Source organism: Boleophthalmus pectinirostris, unplaced genomic scaffold, assembly GCF_026225935.1.
Source record: "Boleophthalmus pectinirostris isolate CB_2022bp ecotype Guang Dong unplaced genomic scaffold, ASM2622593v1 HiC_scaffold_22, whole genome shotgun sequence".
NCBI lineage: Eukaryota > Metazoa > Chordata > Actinopteri > Gobiiformes > Gobiidae > Boleophthalmus > Boleophthalmus pectinirostris.
Window position 1 is genome coordinate 10,088,435 of NW_026571190.1, and position 21,826 is coordinate 10,110,260.

The 21,826-nt window shown below is 40.2% G+C and overlaps 2 protein-coding genes and 2 non-coding genes across 5 annotated transcripts; 2 read left to right on the plus strand and 2 right to left on the minus strand.

Moving 5' to 3' along the window:
* The first annotated feature begins 846 nt into the window (after positions 1 to 846).
* tmem132a (transmembrane protein 132A) lies at positions 847 to 16,494 on the plus strand. The gene is made up of 14 exons (XM_055158027.1): positions 847 to 928; positions 2,530 to 2,637; positions 5,720 to 5,934; positions 6,988 to 7,125; positions 7,637 to 7,830; positions 8,229 to 8,357; positions 8,782 to 9,048; positions 10,232 to 10,384; positions 10,777 to 10,969; positions 11,060 to 11,203; positions 11,492 to 11,694; positions 12,082 to 12,301; positions 12,725 to 12,916; positions 14,673 to 16,494. Exons 1-14 carry the CDS (start codon positions 847 to 849, stop codon positions 15,528 to 15,530), a joined length of 3,096 nt encoding a protein of 1,031 aa, XP_055014002.1. The 3' UTR covers positions 15,531 to 16,494.
* A 581-nt stretch (positions 16,495 to 17,075) lies between these two features.
* LOC110167628 (uncharacterized) lies at positions 17,076 to 20,054 on the minus strand. 2 transcript variants are annotated; one of them, XM_020932993.2, is made up of 4 exons: positions 19,420 to 20,053; positions 18,979 to 19,092; positions 18,275 to 18,587; positions 17,076 to 17,787 (listed from the first exon to the last, which is right to left on the minus strand). In XM_020932993.2, exons 2-4 carry the CDS (start codon positions 19,057 to 19,059, stop codon positions 17,324 to 17,326), a joined length of 858 nt encoding a protein of 285 aa, XP_020788652.2. In that variant the 5' UTR covers positions 19,060 to 19,092; positions 19,420 to 20,053; the 3' UTR covers positions 17,076 to 17,323. The 2 variants fall into 2 exon arrangements, with proteins under 2 accessions (XP_020788652.2, XP_055013822.1); XM_055157847.1 differs by lacking the exon at positions 18,275 to 18,587 and having other exon boundaries at positions 19,420 to 20,054.
* A 596-nt stretch (positions 20,055 to 20,650) lies between these two features.
* On the minus strand, positions 20,651 to 20,723 carry trnak-uuu (transfer RNA lysine (anticodon UUU)). Its single transcript has one exon. It is a non-coding gene; the product is annotated as a tRNA-Lys (tRNA).
* A 690-nt stretch (positions 20,724 to 21,413) lies between these two features.
* On the plus strand, positions 21,414 to 21,504 carry trnar-ucu (transfer RNA arginine (anticodon UCU)). Its single transcript is given in 2 exon segments — positions 21,414 to 21,450; positions 21,469 to 21,504. It is a non-coding gene; the product is annotated as a tRNA-Arg (tRNA).
* Positions 21,505 to 21,826: the final 322 nt, after the last annotated feature.

Sequence of the window (21,826 nt, forward strand, 5' to 3'; positions counted from 1 at the left end):
TTACATTTGTGTGTAATAAAATGCACTGAAACTCTTCTACTAGGATCAATTTACCCACAGACTGTATATATAAATAAACATATATATCTAACCCTCTAGCCACCATGTTCCAAATAGGAAGTGAGCACTGGCATGCTTCCAGCTCCACTTCACTTTGTATTGAAAAAAACAAACAAACAAAAAACTCACCCCTGTATCCATAACTGCTGCTCCTCATTTTAGTCTTAATGTGTTCATTTTAACCTGTTCACCATGCCAATCTCATGAGCTTCATTTGACTGGAGCCGAAAGCTAAGGGTGACATCACATTCCCTTAGTCCACTTCTTTATACAGTCTATGTTTTTTCCTTGGCTTATTATTATTTTTTCACTCCACCTTATAAAATATGTACAACAAAAATATCAAATATCAAAAATACTGAATTTCAGTATGTGACGTAGGCTGACCGTGACCGCGGGTTGGGGTTCACTGTGTAAAGTTTAAAAAATCCAGACAAAGACGTGAAGCAGTGGTCCACAGTTTACGTTTTGGTTTTCAATCATCACAAAAAGTGCAAGTGCAAAAAGTGCAGGGTGCAAAATGGCAGTTTCCTCTCTAGCAGCAGAACACAACCTAATGTCTTGAGGTGCCTTTTATCCTGCTCTGACTAACTGGATAAAACAATATAGCTAAAACAGGGATGGTAAAATGATCCATAGCTTAAAATCTTGACCTAATCCTCTATAAAATAAACCCAAACCCAAATAACTATTAAAACCCCAACTATATACATAAAAACCATACACAACTGAAACTTTAAAACCCATAAACCAATAAAACTCCAAACCCTGTACAAAATAATACACATGGTCCAGCCTGGAACCTTAAAAGAGGCAGCTCATTACCGGGGGGACTCTTTTGGGATCTGGACAGAAGATAAAAAAGGAGGTAAGTAAAAAGCAGAACCACACCATTCATTAAAACACCATAAAACACACATCAACACAAACATTTCAAAACATGTATATTGCACCATATATATTGCACTAATTCAATTTAAAATGTAATTGGTTAATTATGTTTCCTTTTCCTCCAGGGACAAGCAGCTTTCAATACATGCATCACAAATTTTGAACTTCCGGTCATTGCGCAATGCATACTGGGAAGGATTTTCCAAAAAAGTGAGCATCAAATTGAGTTTGATTTCCCATTGGGATGCGTCTATTGACAAAGCCGATCTTTTCTAGTCTTTTCAACTATATCGCTTTTGTTTCTGGTTCTGATATTGTCATATTTTTGTTATGGGATTTGGACATTGTAATTGTGTGGTTGTTGGATGTCCTAACACTGGAAAACGGCTAGAGAAATTTGTTCGCAAACTCCATTAAAACAAAAGGGAATCAGATCTGTGTGACTGCAAACCTCTGTTCAAACTGTTTCCTTCCCAACGAAATTGAAAAATAGTGAAAGTCGAAGGTGATGGGCCAGATTGATCCACAGGAAGGATGAAAAAGGTAACTTTGGCTGCCTAAATCATCCCGAGTTTGCAGTGAACATTTTGTACGTGGAGTGCATCAAAGCGGGATCCCGTTTATTAAGCGAGAGGTGCAGAAGACAAACAGGCTGAGCTCGCACTTTCTAGTTCTTGTGACTTTACAGCAACATCACGTCTTGGTCGCTTTGCAGTGGAAGTTGTTTCTTGGTGAACAGCTGGTGCCTTTCACTTTGGCGTTGACTTTTTAAATTTGTAACCAAGGTTGAGCGAGGGATCAGGGTTTTGCATTGACTCCACATAAAAAATGTTCACTGCAAACTCGGGATGATTTAGGCAGTCAAAGTTTACCTTTTTTGTCCTTCCTGTGGATCAATCCTGCCCATCGCCTTTCACTATTTTTCAATTTTGTTGGGAAGGGAAACAGTTTGAACAGAGGTTTGCAGTCACACAGATCTGATTCCCTTTTGCAGTTATGGAGTTCGCAAATAATTTTCTTGAGCCTTTTTCCTGTATTAGGACATCCAACAATCACACAATTACAATGTCCAAATCACAAAAGTAAAATATGACATTATCAGAACCAGAAACAAAAGTGATATGTTTCAAAAGACTAGAAAAGACTGGCTTTGTCAATAGACGCATCCCACTGGGAAAACAAACATGGCGGTTTGATGCTCACTTTTTCAGAAAATGCTTCCCAGTATGCATTGCGTAATGACCGGAAGTCCGAAATTTGTGATGCATGTATTAAAGTGCTACTGTGCCTCAGGATTAAAAGTGGTAAAAGGAAAGACAACAAATAAATTTTAAAACCAATTATGTGCAATTTCTTTTTGTAATATGTGCAAATATATTTAAAGTGCTGTGTGCCACCAAAAGTGCAGTGTTTTAAAGTGTCTTAGTGAAGGATGAAGGTGCTGAGTGTACTTATGGGTAACAAACCAGCCTGTTTGTTACACAGTATCAATTAAGTATCAAAATGTGTACTTTTTGATACCTTGTAAGTATATATTGATAACTCAGACTGTCTATTCATGATGATATCTCCTTATAGTGTGGGGGACATTAGGAGAAAGTGAAAGCATCCTCAAAGTTAGAGGCATGTCTTCCCTGTGTCACTACAGTAGTCTCCTCCTTATACTGAGAGACAACAGGAGACAGGGTAACCACTCTGCCACAGTAAGAACCAACACAAATGAAACTCTGCCTTACAGGACTGAAGTACAATTGCTGGATTTGAATAGTTTTTAATAAAAGGATTCACAGGATTTTGATAAGTTAAAAAATGCAGTTTCTTTTTATATTTAGCTAAGCCTCTCAGCACTCGTTCTTTGTGCTTTAATCCCCTTCTGTTGCTCTATTACCACTCTGTACATGTAAAAACACAAACAATTGAATTACATTTTAAAGTATAATTTTACGATAACTTTTTGAATTAATAATTATTTAATATGTGTTTATTTTGGTAGCACTGTGACCTGATCTCCTTTACATTCTAGACAGGTACTATGATTTGTAATGAAGTCAGAGTCTTACTTTTGACACACACTACTACTACTACTATACTTTTGGTACACACTAATCTAAAAGTTGGTAGTTCAGATGACATCACAAACACTCTGATGGCCAATAATATTTCCTCGTGAAAACCCTGAGCTTTAAACTGCATGTGTGATCGTGAAATGTGAGCGATGGAGGAGAACGGAGGATTATTTACCGTTTTAAACCAATAAATCCGTATTGCTCAAACAGAGAGAGAGAGAGAGGGACACACAAATGAGGGAGAGAGAAAGCGAGAGAGAGAGACAGAGAAGAAGATGGAGAAGGAAAGGAAGAGAGAGAGGACAAAGAGAGGGGGGGATACATAGGGGAGGAGAGAAAGGAAGGGGAGCAGGGAGGACAAAGAGAGAGAAAGAGGGAGAAAGGGAGTGAAAGGAAGGAGAGGGGGTGAAGAGAGATAAGATAATCCTTTATTTGAGGCGAGAAAGAGAGGGAGAGAGAAGGAAAGGAGACTAAAAGAGAGAGAGGGAGAGAGAGAAACAGAGAGAGTGAGAGAGAGAGGGTGGAGGAAGAGAGAAAGAAAGGGAGGGAGGAGAGAGGGTGAGAGAGAGGGAAAGAGAAATAGAGGTGATGCCTGCAGCTGTCAGAAGCTCGGAGCGACACATTTAAAGGATAATAATTGTTTTGGTGCGAAGGATTTCAACACAATATCAAAAATGTGTTTGAAGAACAGACTGGATTGGACATAGAGAAAGGTAAGAACACATTCTGTTCAACTGGGCAAGTTTAAAGCTATACTGTGGGACATTTCAGACAAAACAATAATATCTCATGAAACAAGAGGGTAGCGGGCCGTGCCACTAGAAAGGTTACACAGTGCACCTTTAATGTACATTTCTTTATAAATATTTTAGTAAATAACTATTCTGATATTACTTATACATAGCTGGGATTATTTATGAAAACATCCTAAATATTAAATATTGATTTGTATTATTGCTATAACAAATAAAAGGCTGTTGCTCTCAGTTCCTTCCTTTAGATATTTTATGACATGAGCACAATGTAATCAAAAGAAAAAAATATATATATTTTTTGCCCTCATCACATTCTAGAAAAAAACAAATATTTTTTCTCATTTCGTAACATGTGGAGGCTAATCCCAGTCTCTCCACTGAAATCACACATTGCATTTCACTTGTACTTTGTTCGAAAAATGTTGAGTGTTTCTTTTTAAACTTTGAAAGACTCTGGGCTGCATGAGGAGCTTTAAATGCACATGTTTAGTTTGCATGTGAGTGGTCCGTTGTTTGTTTGGTGTTTGATTGTTGTGCTGTTGACCTGAGTGTGGTGTGGACATGCACACGTGCCTCTGGATATATTTATCTACTGCACACTCTTTCATCTCCACACTTTGAACCCGCAGCAGATGGGTCAAATGTGTTTGTTCTCCCTCAGAGGATACAGAGCCCCCTGCTGGTACATAGGAGTCCATTTAAAGATGCGCTATGTAACTTTTCAAGTGAGGGGTTCACCACCTGCTTGTATATCCTGCATTCAGTTACCGGTGGTTTTATTGGTGAAAAATGTATTGAAAACATGCATTCTTAATGTGGAAGATCTCCTCTCCACAGAACTGATCTATAACTTGGTGTGGTTGCATGGTGACACCTGCATGTTTCGATGGAGATAGATCAGTTTAATGCCATACTGTGGAGCATTTCAGGCGAGTGGACCTTCCACCTGAAAAGTTACATGGTGCATCTTTAAGTTTTGGTTTAGTGTTTTTTGTTCCTTTCCTTGATCGAGTCTCAACCTGTGTTACAGGAGTCTAAGGTCAGTTTAAGTGCTATTTTGTAAAACAGTTTTGAGCATTTGACTATATAATGTGTTTTACACATCTGCATAGCAAAAGAAAATGTAAATTATTAACTGGACCAAAACATTCCTTACAAATATGAGTTTTGACAGATATAAGGCAGTGTTCTACAGAACCCTGTCAGAAGTGAAGAAGCCTCTTGGATAGGTGGCTACACATTCACAACAAAGTGATTACATAGACACCATTCTGCATTTGCCATCTCCATCTAGAATTAGTTAAAAAGTAAAAGCAACTGAACTAAAGATTTTGACCTTTTTCACAGACACAGCTGTGAAGTGAAAACATGAAGACACTGCTGCTGCTCTGGGTCTCTGTGCAAGGTATAGTGTATGAGATGTTTAAAGTTTTAATCCTCTTTTTTCTACCATGTCATAATGTTCCCTCATCAAAAACACGAGTGAAGTGGTGAAGTCATTTGTGCATGTTTGAGTGACCAGGCATTTTATTTAAGGGTCAACCGACAAGCCTAAGTAACCAGGAAGCTCTCTGTAATTCTTCTCATGCTATCACCACATGGACCCTCTCCGCCTCAAAAACACACTGAAATTAATTAAACATTTAATATATTATTTTCTGTGAGTATAGCATTTTCAAACCAACAAAAGTAACATGGTGATCTAAATATGTTATGTGTGATCAACTAATAACCATAGAAGTGTAATACCCCCTCTTTCAACACATGAACTTTAAACACTCTGATTACTTTTACAATGACAATGACACTTAAAAGCCATATTTTTTTTCTATCTCTACCTCTACCTTTACCTATTTACCTCCACCATTTTCACTCCTCTTCTCATTCTCTCTCCTCCTCTCACACTAACCTTTCTTGCATCCTCTTTTCTTCCATCCCCTCTTTCAGTTCACTCCCAGCCTGCCCCCCTCTCCCTCCCCCTGCACCTGTCCCTGAGCACCCCCTCTTGGCAGTACTTACCCCTGGTGCAGTCAGATTTGGGGCAGGTTTTCTCAAACTCGAGCCCCTTCTCGTCCTCTCACAGCCTGCTCCTGATGCCCCCCTCAGCCAGGGCTCCACCTCCAGAGCTGCACGCTTCCTTTGGCCCATACTCTGTCACTCAGGTAAGAGACACTTTTGACTTTTACAGCCATATTTAAAGGAATTGCTACATTTCCCTCGTCATGAGCTACCCAGAGAAGTATTTAAAGGGCTTATATTACACAAAATTGACTCTTGTGAGCTTTAAATCATGTTATAATGTTACCTTATCAAAAACATATCTGGAGTTGTGTTTTGCTTCATTCACACTCACACGTTTGTGTAACCCTTTATTATTAGTCTGTCTAAATCTCCGAAGCTCAGAATGCTCTGTTCCACCTTATGATCTCACAAAGCTGTAGTTTTCAAGTTAACAACTCCTTTTACCTTTTGTTCAGTAGAGATGAGCAATTCCAGGGTTGAAATTACCTAAATTATTTTAGTGAAGGTGTATGGAGTTTAAAAACACAGCATAACACTTCCTGTATTACCACATGACATCACAAGGTGAAATAGAGTTTTTTTTGTTTGAGAAAATAGTGTAATTATGCAGGGTTTGTGTGTTAAACATGTGTGAATGAAACAAAACACAATTCCGGGTATGTTTTTGATAAGGAAACAACATTATAACAAAACAACAACAGTGCAGAAAATAATGTAATATGGGCCCTTTAAATTCATTCATGCATGTTTGAGTAATCCTGCAGTGTCCTTACTTGTGCTGCAAACTGTCTTGTAAAAAGGTTTGAAGTTTAATATATACTCTTCATATTCCACCAATTCAGACTCCAAGTTATACAAAAACATTTGCTTAGACTGCTTCAACAAGATCAAATTCAAGATCAAATAGTAGAGGTGTTTCAACATTTCATCGATATCAGATAAATATTGCAATACTTGCTGTAGCATTATTTGGTACCCTAGGTGTGTTTGAGATGAGGGAACTACTAGTATATTGTAACAAGGTTGAAAGCGCATCAACTTATTTTCTTCAATACTAATACATCTAAATATTCCAATATATAGTTTTAAAAATTTTAGTTTTCTTGAATCCCCCCACTCTCCAGTCCCTCTCCTTCCTCCCCTCCCCCTCTCCCCCCTCTCTGTCTGCCTCTCTCCTCTCTGAGCATGTGCAGAAAGAGGAGGACGAGCAAGGCCAAGACCAGTTCAGAGTCCGGGTCCTGTTCCACCAGAGTCCAGGCTCCAGTGGGACCTGTGTCAGTCTGCACGCCTTCAGAGAGACAGAGGAGAGAAAGGCCTCATGTGTTACACAGGTGAGGAGGAGACGAGAAGGGATAGACTTTGGCACATAGATTGACAGCATTGTCAGTGATTGAATTACAGTTAATCTCTAGGCACCAGTGGTAGTGAAGAGCAGGAGATGGAGAGGCTGAGGAGGCTAGTTCTGCTGCTGCTTGATAAGTTCAGATAGGAGTGACGAGTTTAAAATAATTGCAGAGAATGTTACTGATATATACATTTCATCCCATTAATTTAATGAACAGCAAAATGGAACATTTTGACCACTGACAGAAACCAAATTGGCCGTTGTAAAATAAAGTACACAAAACACAACTACACAGTGTAATGATTTCTAACAAGACTCAGGTGTTACTCACATGTGGTTATAAGTTCAAATAAAACACTTTTTCAAGGTTTGTGATGTTTGTGATGTTAAATCTCCCACTGAAAATGCATTAAACACAACATATGGGACAGTACTATGCTAATTTAATATGCATAATATGTCTGTACCAAGTTCTTAAACTGTTTTGTTTCTTTCAGCCGCCTTTGGGTTTTTGTGTAGTCACGCTGACACTGCCCAGTGATTGGTTCAAGGATCGAGAGGGTGATCAATCAGATGACAGAACAGCAGAGCTGCAGAGTCGTGCCTCTTCTTATCGCCGACTAAAAAACAGAACAAGACAGAGGCGTGGACACGAGGGCAGACTGAGACACCGACCTTTACAAACACTGAGGTAAAAATCTAATTCATTTAAGTGGATCTAAACAAAAAACTCTTACTACTACCTTTCAAATGGTGCCATTGGCATTCCTTGGAGGGTGAAGCTAACTAGAGGCACTGCTCTGTATGAAGCTCTGTTACTCTTATTAGACTTTAATCTTAGCTTTGTTTTAACACAGTTTGAATATGAATAACTGCTGTTTCATGTTGATGAGCCTATTAACTACAGAAATATGAACCAGGACCAAACTTGTACATTTTAACAGTTTTGACAGTAAAACAGAAAATTTCACCACAGAACTCTGCCCTGTCCTCCAGCTCAGTTTTAAACTGTTGGCGTTCTAGGATATTGTGATGTCACTGTGACATGAACACATTTTTTGTGCCTGATGATTTTTTTCTTCCTTTCAGACTTGATGATGAAAGTGAAGAAGATGACTTTCAAAATCCAGAGGGACTAAGATTTCAACATCCACCAAAAAACCAGGTCCAGCTTTACTACTCCACTGTGGAAAGCCCCCATCTCAAGTTCTCCTCTAGGTATATCCACTCAAGTCTGTCAAACTGTCACCTCACCTTTCAATATATTTATATACAAATGCACTCTCTCTCCCCTCCATCACTGAGTAATTTCAGCTCCACCCCTCATCCATCCCATCTTCACTGCCAGCCTTCCTTTTCATTTTCTCCTCTTCACCTCTCCTCCAAATGAGCCAAAGTTCATGAAATGTCAAACATTTGTTTACTGTATTGTTAAAATGACATTTTTCACCTATTGTTTTGATGATTGCATATTTATCTATTTTTTGTGGGAAACATAGGCAACTGAAAACAATAGAGAAACAGATCATGAGACAATCTTGTCCTCTATTATGTACAAAAACAATGATTAATATTACTATTAGGTATCCAAATGTAAGTGCCGGTGCCCTTTCTCATATGGATTGGTGTTTCTTTCTCAAAGCACCCTTAACTGTGAGGAGGACCAGCAGCTGCAGTCCCAGAGGCAGCTGTTTTTTCTCAAATCGGTCATTCTAAAGGAAAAAGCAGACCAAGGACCAGACCAGACCAAAGAGGAGCGCTCCTGTCTGAATGGTCTACGGGAGGAGGAGCTTAACTTGGACTCCCACGTTGTGATTGGCTACCACAGAGGGCCGGCGTTGATTGGACAGCCAATCAGAGTGTCCGTGAATCTGCGAGCAAACTTCAGCCAGGAGTTTGTCATCATCAGGTAATAGTACACAAAATGTATTCGGTGTATAGACTACTGAACTTGAACTGGCACATACGGTGGTGGAGGAATTTGTGTACACTTTGCCCACGGTGCTTCTTCATCTGAACACAAACAGTCTTTTGCTATTGGACTTCTGTGCTAGTTAGCTGCCTCTGGGGGGATGCACACCTTGGCCTGTATAGTGTGATTTCAGATTTCTGTATTGATGTGGCTGAAATACCTCATCCTGCTCCTGTACTTGCGGTATCTGGTGTTTGCTGCAGTGGCAATCCCAAAACCTGGTGGTAGATGCTGGAAGGAAGGGATGCTGTCAGGCAGAAGGAGTCCTACTGAGCCATCATCCAATTTGAGGTCACTGAGGTTGTTTGCAAGTTAATCGGTAGCAAGACTCTAGGGGTGGAAAAGGTTCGTTCTGATCTGTTCCCTGAATGTTGTAGGTCAGTCGTGGCTGACACATGTCACGTGACACGTGGAGGGTGTATGTGGAGATCACACTCAATCTCCCCAGTAAGGTCTATTCCAGGGGTACTGAAGAGGACAATTCAACCGATAGTCAAACCTCGGATTCAGAAGGAGCAAGGGGCTCATGGAAGTTTGTCCAACCAGTGCACATGTGCTTTGTGGATCTGAAAACGGCATTTGTCGTGTCCCTCATGGTATCCTTGGGGGGTGCTCCAGGAGTACGACCAGAGCAGGAGCTGTGTTCTCTGCAAGAAGCCAGATCTATTCCCAGTGCATGCTGGACTCAAGGATGCCCTTTGTCACCAGTTCTGTTCATTCTTTTTATCATTCTTTTTTTATCAAAGAATGAACAGAACCAGTGGAGACCACAGAATCTCATCTCTGTGGTCTACAGATGACATCCTGATGGATTTGTCAAACTTGCAACATGCACTGGGGCAGTTTGCAGCCGAGTGTGTCGCAGCCGGGATGATAATCGGCCCTTCTAAATTCAGGGCCATGGTTCTCGAACGGAAAAAGTTGGCTTGACCTCCCTAGATGAGTGGGGGGTCCTTGCCTCAAGTGGCAATCCTAGAACCTGGTGGTGGATGCTGGAAGGAAGGGATGCTGTCAGGCAGAAGGAGTCAAGCCAACTTTTCAAGTATCAGTTTGATCTGTCAAACACACTTCAAATGTCCTGATTTCATCCCCATTCTCCCCTCTCCTTCTCCTCTCTCAGGATGAAGGTACCAAAGGGCCTGGTGTCTCTCATGGCTCAACGCACTTTGACCTCCGACCTCTGGGCCGTGACTCTGGAGAAGACTCAGGGACCAGACCATGATGTCATCTCCATCCTCTGCCACAAACAAAGCCCAGCCAAACACAAGACAGAGTGAGTACTAGTGGACTAATGAGGTTTGTTGCTTAGGTTTGCTTAGGAGACAATTGGTACAGTCTGAAAGTGTCTCCACTGTTTAAATGAACTGTATCAGGCCATAAGGGGTAATGCCAATTTACATGTTGAGCTGATATGCTTGGCAAAACTTAGAAAAGAAATGCAGGCACACGTTAGCAACTGTGGTTTACTGTTTACCGATGCATGACACTTGTGTCGATTGAAAATATTGTCTCTTCTCAGTCTCACCTATGGTCATGCTCTTTGGTAATAACTTCTTAAATCTTGAGTTGATTCTTGCTCCATCAAGTGCATTTTGTCTTTCGTTCCATGGGCAAACCATTTTAACTTCAGCTGTTTTTGCTAACCCCAGCTCTATTGGGTTGCAGTTCCATGTCACTCCAGCAGGTGGTGTGCTTTTCTGTGGATGGGCTGAGAAGGAGTTTTGGTGTTGCAATGTCTGTTACTGCGCAGTGGTGGGTGGAATACTCTGGGCACTCCCTACCTCCACCACACGGGGCAGGAGAGAGCGTGTTCACTTTCACTGATCGACCAATCATCGGCATCGCTCCCATCACCGAGGTGAATCCTCTTCATTCTCTGCTCCATCTGACCCTCTCCTCTTCATCCTCTGCTCCATCTGACCCTCTCCTCTGCGTCTTGTCTGTGCAGAGTAAGAACATCCTGAACACAGCCATCTTGACTAGCCTCCCTGTGTCTCAGCCCATCATCGTTTTGGCCGTGAGCCGAAGTGGAAAAGTGTCTGACATCACCTCTGCAGTCTCCTGTCACTCAGAAAACAACAACATTATCAAGGTACAAAATCCCATGACCAAGAGTTCAGAATTTGCACAATGGCAACAAATTATAAGTAAATAAAGAACAGAATTCTTTCAAGTTAATTCTTTCATGAAAAAAGAAGATATAAATCAAATAAGAATAAATTAATACCTCTTTATTTACTTCTTAAAGGCAGCAGATAGACTGTGTTGAATTGTGATAACACTGAAATGATCATGATCTGTATTTGCCAAACTAAACCTAAACTAAACCTGGATCAAACTGGGACTAGACCATGTTAATCCTCTCTCTTGTTCTCTCCAGGTCTCCTCTGACTGCTCCTCTGTGTTTGTCGACGGCAGTGAGTCTGGAGAGGGCCACACATGTGCACAGGTGCAATTCTCCCTGGGCACACTCAGGGGCACCCTCTGTCTGCAGGTGTGGGCACCCTCTGTGCCCCTGCAAGTCTCCCTGGCAGACCCTGTGCTCAACTCCATCCAGGGCTGGGACTACTACACTGACAAAGGGTAAGGTTTATTCAAATGAAACATGTGTGTAAAATCAACTTTTGTGGGTTTTTTTTTTAAACTATTATCATGACGAAGTAAAAAAGTACTCCTTGAAGCAGAATAATAATAATTATGAATGGTGGTAGAAACTGCTCAATGTTGTTCTCAAGTAGTTGCCTAACAGTCTGCAGTTTTCTGACATTAATATTGTGTAAAAATGCATTTCAATTCGTTCATGTGTTTAATCCTTTATTCTCCTGCATTTGAGGCTTGAGTGCTCAGAAAATGTATGTTTCCACCTAGCTCTACCACTGCTCTGTACTTATTTCTGGTTTATAAAACTTTTTTTTAACTTAAAGTTGGACCAGCTGTTTTACTTCTCATTTTTGTCACCTTCTGTTCTAGCTGTGAACCAGTCTACCAGCGCACATCAGTCCAGGTTCTGACCCAGTTTCAGGCTCTGGACTCTCAAGGCAAAACCAAACACTTTCTGAGCTCTTCTGATTGGTTGGTGGACGTTACAGATCTCGTCCGTGATTGGCTGAGAAGTGAAGACCCTCGAGTTGCATCATTAGGCAAAGGAAACAGCGTAATTGGACATCATCCTGGAAAAACTACAATATATGTAAGAAACTTGTGCAAAGGCTTCTGTTGTCTTTGCTCATGTGAATATATGGTACAGAGAAGGAATGCTGTAGGGACAGTCTGATGGAGAGTCAGATGGAGCAGAGGATGTAGAAGAGAGGGTCAGATGGAGCAAAGGAGAGGGTCAGATGGAGCAAAGGGTCAGATGGAGCAGAGGAGAGGGTTAGATGGAGCAGATGATGCAGAGGAGAGTGTCAGATGGAGCAGAGGAGATAGATGGAGCAAAGGGTCAGATGGAGCAGAGAAGAGGGTTAGATGGTGCAGAGAAGAGGGTTAGATGGAGCAGATGATGCAGAGGAGAGGGTTAAATGGAGCAGTGGAGAGGGTCAGATGGAGCAGAGGAGAGGGTCAGATGGAGCAGATGATGCAGAGGAGATGTTAAAATGTTATGTGTGATTTCCAGGTGGTGTCGGCACAGTGGGATGGGACTCTGGGTGGCTGTGACCTCATGGTGACCCCTGACCTCGTTGCCCCCGGTGACCTCTCGGTGCAGGTCGTGAGTGGACTCGGGATGACGCTTAGCTCCAGCCAATCACATCCAGCCATTGTCACGGCAACAATCACCCCTTACAACATCTTCTACAACTATCACCAGGTAAAAGAGTTAAAAGAGTTAAGAGAGGTAAGAGTCAATGTACAGAAAAGAAGTTTAAAAGTCTAATCGTAGCCTAGGCTCCAATGCTAAGTTATGTTTATTTTTCGAGATGGAAGAATTGCATTTCAGATACAACAGTTTAAATTAGTTCTTGCACAGAATTTTACAGTTGGAACATGGCTGAAACTATTTATGGGTTTCCTTCCTGATTTGAAGGATTTTGTAATGATCTTTCCCCATTCAAAAGATAAAATATTTTGATTTAAATTGCTATAACAATAAACGACTGTTGACATGCCAAATTCTTGAAACCACAAAGGAATTCTCATGCCTGAAACCCATCATAAGTCAGTTCTTTATAGTCAGATTGTGTTAAAACAACAACTCATATTAACATCTAACTTGAGGAACAGAGCTTCAGACAGAGCAGTGCGTCTAGTTAGCTTTACCCTCCCCATTTCTGGCCAACCTTCTGCACTACTCCTTTTGGATTTAACTGTAGCTTTTGATAAAGTGGACCATGCCATCCTCTTAGCTCATCTAGAACAAGTGGGCATCAGGGGCACTGCACTGAAATGGTTCCAAGTCTTATCTAACAGACAGGACCTTTTCTGTACAGTTAGGGCAGTTCACCTCTGTAGTGTCCAAGTTAAAGTGTGCAGTGCCCCAAGGACGTATATTGGGCCCTGCTTTATTTGGCCTTTATATACTTCCTTTGGGATCAATATTTGAAAGGCACCATGTTACTTATCACTGCAATGCTGATGATGTGCAAATCTACCTGCCAATTCAGACCAGCTGCTCTGTACAAGTGCTGGTGAATTTCTTAAAGGAGGTTCAGGAATGAATGCAGTTAAACTTTCTTAGTTTAAATAAGCAGAAGATTTTTTACACTTTAACTTTAGACTTTGTACATTTTAGAATGAATTAAAACATTTTAATGATTGTTTTTAAGAGTCTTAATGGCATGGCACCTTCCTGTTTATTTGAACTCCTTCAGCCCCATGTCCCATCCAGAGGGCTGCGCTTTGCAGATCAGCACCTCCTGGCTGAGGACCAGAGGAGATAGGGTCAGCTCTATAGTCAGTCCACGACTGTGGAACACTTGCTGTTGCACATTAGAACTGCACAATCACTGGAACAACTTAAATTCTTTCTCAAAACAAACATTTTCTCCTTGGCATTTGCATAGAATTAGGAAGAGACACCTTGGCACCTTGCTATTATTATTATTATTATTATTATTATTATTATTATTATTATTATTATTATTATGTTTAATTTGCCTTTTGTATGTTTTATTTCACTGTTCAGCACTTTGGTAAGCTTTGACTGTTTTAAATGTGCTATACAAATAAATTTGATTTGATCTGACTGAATGTTGATGACATCAGCTGAAAAGTATCAATACTGTGGGTGATGCCCAAAAGACACAATACAAAAACATAGAAACACAAAGATAAAATGCACATGTAAAAATAGAAGACATTTCCTTAAACGGCGAAAAAAGTGAGTTTTAAGAATTGATTTAAAAGATGATACTGATGATAAAATCCTCATCTTCTCAGGCAGGTCATTCTAAAGTCAAGGTGCCCAGACCAAAAAAGCTCAGTCACCCACCAGCCTCGACTTTGGAACAGGAAACTATAGGCTATTCTATGCAAAGCAATAACATATGGAGACGATCAGGTGGCGGACCCTCTATCAGAAAAGTTGCAGTGCGCACCTTTAATTTCCATTGTCTCTTCTCTCTCAGGAGGCTTCTATCAGCGTGTGGCTCCAGTTTGATGATGACTCCTCCGCCCTCCTCTCCTCCTTCAGTGACGTTCCCTCTTTCCTCCGCCTCTCTTCTCTCGCTGATTCTGTCATCATAGTCTCCCCAGGCTCCAGACAACGCATTTTCGCCACAGGGGACGGGGGCGGGCCGCTTTTACGCACCGAGCTAATGGTTGCCACTTGCCAAAATCGCCCGCTAACTTCAAATCTGCTCACCGAAGACGACCAGGAAAATTCAGGAGGTTTGAGGAGACTTGCAGGAGGTTCTGGATGGATTCGTGTCAATTTGGATATGGACTATCCCCCAACATTTAACCCAGAAGAATTTGAGTTTGAATTTGGCGATACTTTAGACGGCAACCTGTACACAGCTAATCTTGAGGAAGAAAAGAAAGAATTTGTAAGAAAATACAATCCAAAATCAAGTAGCAGTGACATAATTCAAAGTAATAATTTAGAAAAGGCTATTCTAATGCCCAGCCAGGAAGAGGGAATGGTCTTTTTTGCACCAAGTCAAGAGAAAGAGCATTGGGAAGCTGAAATAGAAGGAGAATTTGATTTGGAAGTTGGGTTAGGAGCAGTGTTGTCTCTAATTTGCCTGTTTACGATTTTGTTTTTGGCAAATTGTCTACCCTGTGCGTTGAGAGATAAAAGGAAGAAGAAGGACATAAATGCAGAGGAATGCACAGAAATCCATGGAGAACCCACAAAAGATGACAATGAACCAAAAAACTGTGAACATTTTGAGGAAAATGGGAAAAGTTATGTTGAAAAAGACATTAAAGTTGAACAAGGGACAATAGTGGAATATGCAAAAGAAGTGGAGATTGTATGTTGATGTATAGTAGTAATATATATTATAAGAGACGCTACCTGTTTTTTACTGTCTTAAAAATGTGAAAAAATGACAAATTAATTTTTAATAGTTTGCAGTTGTCCAAAGTAATTTGTCGCTTACCCAGTTCATAAGGATCATCCTAATTATTCATTGTGATGGGTTTATAAGCACTTTTCACAACTTTCAGAGACCAGAGCAGAGTTCTGCCATTTCTTGTAAAGCTAACAACTATCACCTGTACTTCCTGATTATAAACAGGAAAGATTTTTACCTCAAGAGCTCAGCTCAGATACATGGGGGAAAAATTGGATGCAGGGCCTTTAATGAGGCCTAGTCCTTGACTCTTAAGTTAAAGGTGACAGTAGCTCAAAGTGTACTGTCCCAAAGTTGGGGACTCCCAACTCTGACCATTGTTGTGTTCTTTGGCAAGACACTTTTCCCACCATAGTGACTGCGTCCACTGGGAGGGATAAATGATTACTTGATTGTATAGAGGTTTGATTGGAAGGGCTATGGCCCCTAGCTTAGAACCATTTTATTTAAAAAATGCAACTATAGTTCGTGTTTCCTTCTGAGCAGAAGGAAACTGATCGCTGTGCGGGGGTCTAAACTGAAAGACTAAATGTATTAGTCAGCTGTCTCCCTATTTTTTCAGTCACAGTTTTATCTTAATTATGGGCCTGTGGTTCTATTCTTGTAGCCTATTTATTTATTTGAATTTATTTTATACGTTGTATTTTATTATCTCAATTGTTTTAATCTGGCTTCAGAAAGTGGATTTAGTGTGACTGTAAATGAATTAAGCGCGCCCTCTTGTGGCGACCAACAACAAACGAATGTCTCTCTACTGTTATATCCGAACGATTCTTATGCGTTTTCTGAGCTAAAACGATTCCTGTTCTCATCCTGTTTTGTTCAAGTTTTACTTTTTACCAAAATAAGATCAGATTTAGTACTTACCCATATAAATATCTGATACATTTATCCATGTCTGGTTCGTGCATGCTCAACAGCAGAGTGGCGCAGCGGAAGCGTGCTGGGCCCATAACCCAGAGGTCGATGGATCGAAACCATCCTCTGCTATGCGTTTTCTTCGAGGTGGATATTTGGACTACTCAGTTACAGTATAAAAAAAAACTCCTATCCTAATATGCTATTGCTATTTACAGTGTAATAATGCGCTTACTTGTGGAAACACTTTGGTTTGAAAAAGCTTTTTGTTGAATATTAAATAATTGTAATTATTTTTGTTTCTTGCACCACTCATTCAGATATGATTTTGGTTTTTTTTTTTCTCTCGGCCTAGAAAATGTTAGATATTTTGTATCATTTAATGTTTTGTAGCCTAATTATAAGAACAATAATTTACGATTATAAAATCTGATGTCCAGACAGTTACTCTCATCTGAGTAGTAGTTTTCCCAAATACTTTTTTTTTTTTTTTTTACAGCTGTGGGTCATTATGTCACAGTTTGTGCAATACTACACAAACTGATGTTTTCACTTTACCTCTTACCAACATTATCATTAATTGAAATTGCATGCTCACATTTTAAAACTTGATTTTATTCACAAAGATTAACAACACACAATTTAAAACAATCTGTTCAACAATAGTTCAATATCATGACCATAGGTCATTTATGGTCATGAGCTCTGGGCAATGACCAAAAGGGCGAGATCGTGGATACAAGTGGTCCAAATGGGTTTCCTCTGCAGGGTGGCTGGGGGCTCCCTTAGAGATTGGGTGAGGTGCTAGGTCACAAGGGAGGAGCAAAGAGTAGAGCCGCTGTTTAGTTCAATACGTCATACTGGGAGGGCACTGCACCGGCCTGGGACATAAAATACTTACACAGCCCATCTCTTGTCTCTTTGGTTTTGATTAGTACATTGGTGTTTTGGGGTAACGCAGCTTGAAACAAATTACTATTATTATTTTTTCCTTTCTGGTCCAAAATGTCTCCCAGATATTTTTCTTTTGCTTCAATAGACAGAAAATTATGTAGAGCACAGCACGCCATGACAATATCTTCAATCTTAACGCCGTGACCGTTCAAGTTAAAAGTGTTTTGCAAAATACGAAAGCGGTCAGCCAAAACATTGAAGGCATCACTGGCGACTCCAGATGCGCGGGACAGTCTGTAGTTGAATATTTGTTGTTCAGAGGACAGATGGCGGAGATATGGTTTCATAAGGTATTCTTTCAATGGAAATGCCTTATCTGCTACAACAAAGTGAGGACACAGGCGGTTTGAACCTGGATGATGGGAGGAGACAAGAAAAAGAATTAAGTCCATGAGAATGTGAAAAGATCTGTACATAATTTATAACAGACATAATACACACAAAAAAGTTTTACTATTATGACTGAAGTATTTTATTCTTTGATCATGGTAAAAGTATGGTTATAATTTGAATTAAAACGAACTAAAACTAATTTCAATTAAAGTTGAAATATCCAACTTTTTTCTTATTTTGTTTTCCCCATGAGAAAGTGTATTGTATAAGTGTTCCTCCTGAAAAACTGTTATAAAGATATGCACATGCCCCAAAATGTATGTGACCCTTTGTTGCAATTGTGCTTCACACAGAATTAAAAATCAGAAAAGGACATTTGCATAAATGACTAGAACTATAACTAATCAGGATTATGACTTTGATTCACTGCACAGCCCTAAATGAATGGCCTCTTATGCAGCCTGTAAGGTAAACTATATTAAATTAATGACTTGGTTCACTTTTACCTGGGAGCACTGTAGGATAAGGGAGGTGGGCCAGTCTTTTTTCCAGTGCGTCCCCAAGAAAGCATCCATTAAACTCAGCACTGTTAGAAATCCGCCCATTACACGCTACATCCATGTACTGAAACACGTGATTACTGTCTACCAGAGCCATCAGAGCCACAGACACCTCTTTGGTGGGAGTGGACCCTGTGTTTTCAGGTGGAGGGGAGATATTTAAGAGTCTCCCGTCTAAAGCACCAACACAGTTTGGAAAATCCCACTGAGACTGGAAGCCTTTGGCCACGACCTTCCACTCCTCTGCTGTCACTGGGCACTGGGAAAAATGGTACATAATTTATTGTTACTGCATTGTTGGTGGCTTTGAGATGGAGATGTAAGGCTGAATGGGGTCCTGAGCTGCACTCGCGACGATATATATCTCTTCTTACTTATGGAGTGGCTGTTGGAAAATGTGCTAAAATTGTTGTGTTGTTTATGATTGAAATGGGTGTAATGTATGTCATATTCATTTTGTGCAGATAGAGGTTTAACAAAGAAATGCAGTTGTTAAAATGCATTTGGTTCTATAAAAAAAATGTGATATATCACAGAGTAAGTTCAATATATTGATAATAGGTAAATACTCTCATATTGTATTCTGTATTATCTAAAAATCACTATTGCTGGCAGATATTATTTTACTGTTAAACTAAACAAAAACATACTTTGAAATATTTGTCCTTCAACACTTGGTAAATGGCTCGAAGAGTTTCAGGTACGAACAAACGAACCGTGGTGTTTCCCATGTGGAAGAAGTGACAGACTTTTAAAGCCTTCACCTGGAATCACAACACAACCACAAAAAATCAGGATAAAACACAGTAACTGTATGATCCAAGCTAAAATTATTATTCAAACAACAAACAAAATGAAATAGTAACATACTTCAACAGCTGTGGGAGATGAACATGGGAAAAAATTATATCTAGCCACTTAAACTAATCACGATCATCTACAAATGAATGATAGGTTAGCCTAAAACTTATACATTCTTTTATCCCCGTAGATCTGATCGCACTTGGACATTTAATAATAGCCCACATTAATTACGCAACTGCTCATTTGTCATATTTGGGTAGTTTAGTATTAGTTAGTAGATATCGTACCTGTCGCGAGGTAATGCAGCGTCACAATGAGTCTTTCTTCCACAGAAATACTCGCTCGAAAGCTCGTGTTTCTTCTGTGAATAATGGGCGCTACCTTCTCCACCAAAGCCTCAAACTGCTCAGGGAACATGCGAGAAAAGTGCTTGAAATCCGGGGGCTGTCCCGCCTCGTCCCCGCTGCCCAGAGCCGGGTAATGTTCACCATACGTGGGCCTCTGCTGGTTCCAGGACCGAACCCACTGTCGTCGTTTTCTCTTGATGTCGGTTTTACGGGGACGGGGATTTGGGACCTTTCGCCTCTGCGCGGAGGAGGCGCGTTTGGAGAATAGAGACCGGGGCTTTCTGACGAGGCGTGAACCATTTGCGCTGCGGGCATGTCGTCTTATTGGGCTCGGGGTATCCCTGCTTGGGCTACCTGGACTCGGGGCACTGTCCCCGTCTCGGATGGGTGAATGTCCTCTTCTCTGTTCTCCCTCCAACAACAGAGCAGCACCGAGCGCGCACAGAGCCAGCCTCAGCTCATCCATTGCGCGGCTCTTAAAACATGTTTATTCTGGTAAAGTTACTAGATTTCTACTTACGGTGAAAGTAACAGCACGGGGACACCGCGGTCGTTTCCTGTTTAATTTGTACAAATTTGCGCCACCTCCAGTTTAGGAGGGTCACTCACCATTGCATGTCAGCAATGTAAATAAAGGTCAAATGGAGATCAATTGAACAGTTGAGTGTATCCAAAAATATTTTCGTAAAGATCTTATAAATCTTATAAAGCTAGATCTTATAAATCTTATAAAGACCACCACTTGGTTGTCTCCCTGTAGATGTTATTGCTTTGCAAAAGCGAACAAATAAATCACATTTAGGCCTACTTGGAGACAAGAAGGAAACATCAGTTGTTAAATGTTTATGATATTCATATATTCACATGTTAGTTGCATAAACATATAAACCACACTCTCTTGAAGTACTCATACATTTAACATACCCAGAGTTCTAGACCAATCATACAGCAATTTTAAATAATGGTGTAGTTTTAACACTGAATGGATGGTTTATGTTTTTCTAAACAGTGTGCAAGGCGGACTCTCGGATTCTCTTGGAATAATCTGTAAGTAGAAAGACAATGCATATTTACATGTTGTAGTATTTACAGTGATATAAGGCTTGAGAGTCTTGTGTAGCAAGCTTTGTAAATAACAGTAAATTTTTGTAAAAATGTCCAAAAATGATATCGCCCGAACAGGGACTTGAACCCTGGACCCTCAGATTAAAAGTCTGATGCTCTACCGACTGAGCTATCCGGGCTCTGAACAGGACGGTTTCCAGTCCAGTTATGAAGACAAACACACATATGCACGGCACAGTCATTCCAACACAATCAAAATACACTTAATTTCTCTGTGTCTCAATGCCTACTACTAACAGTATTAATATTACCTCATTCAGAGTCACGATATCTTACATTCTAAAAGTAGACAATGTTCACCTTTGTCATTTTATTCTGAAATGCAAGCCGGACGTTTGGGTACTGCAGATCCATGAATTCTCTAGGATAATCATGGATCGTCTCAAAAATAATCTTGCAGTACCAGCAAAATATTATGTTTTTAAAATTTTTGCAGCTGTTATGTTATCACTCAATAACTGTAGACATATTTATCTTGAAATGCCGACGTCGACAGATTTAGTGTTCAAGATTTGCACCTGGTCACGGTAAGTAAGCTATCATAAAATCGTGGTCATTTACATTTTTGATAATGTGTTTTATTCTAAGAATAATGGTATGTGGGGTTTAATCTATATATTAGAAAAATGTTACTGCAAATGTTGCGCTATCCACTTCTTACCGATGCGTGGATGGTGTACTACCTTGGTACATTGAACATGGTACAGCAACTGTGCGCCAAAACAAGCAAAATTTAGATTTTTTACACACATCTCACAACATGTTTTTGTTTACCTTTATCTTTTTACCTGTTGACGCGTTCAACAGGTGGCTCCGTGGCGCAATGGATAGCGCATTGGACTTCTAGTATACACTTGAGCAGTGATTCAAAGGTTGTGGGTTCGAGTCCCACCGGAGTCGCATTTTTGAGTTTTTTTCCCGTGAAGAAGTCCGTGAAAAGAACAAATTAATATTCTATTCGATCGTTGCTTTACAATGAATTGAATACAAGCGCATAGGGTCCCCAGAAATAGTTAAACTTAAATCTTTCTCCAGTGGTTTCCGTCTGTCTGCATATTGATTTATTTATCTATCAAAACAGTCTAGAATCTCTATAGTTTAGACTGAGATGGAGGACAGGTCAGGATTCTGTGGTGAAATTTGCTGTTTAACTGTTAGACTGCAGACTTGTTGACTAGGTTTATTATTCATATCTGTGTAATTATTGGGCATATTTAATAAA

Coding starts and splice junctions, on each gene's coding strand:
- tmem132a (XM_055158027.1), top strand. CDS start 847: ATGGTCCAGCCTGGAACCTTAAAAGAGGCAGCTCATTACCGGGGGGAC. Junction 7,126..7,636: donor AGGCCTCATGTGTTACACAG/GTGAGGAGGAGA, acceptor TGTTTCTTTCAG/CCGCCTTTGGGTTTTTGTGT. Junction 7,831..8,228: donor CGACCTTTACAAACACTGAG/GTAAAAATCTAA, acceptor TCTTCCTTTCAG/ACTTGATGATGAAAGTGAAG.
- LOC110167628 (XM_020932993.2), bottom strand. CDS start 19,059: ATGGGAAACACCACGGTTCGTTTGTTCGTACCTGAAACTCTTCGAGCC. Junction 18,588..18,978: donor TGAAGGACAAATATTTCAAA/GTATGTTTTTGT, acceptor CATTTTTCCCAG/TGCCCAGTGACAGCAGAGGA. Junction 17,788..18,274: donor TTATCCTACAGTGCTCCCAG/GTAAAAGTGAAC, acceptor CCCATCATCCAG/GTTCAAACCGCCTGTGTCCT.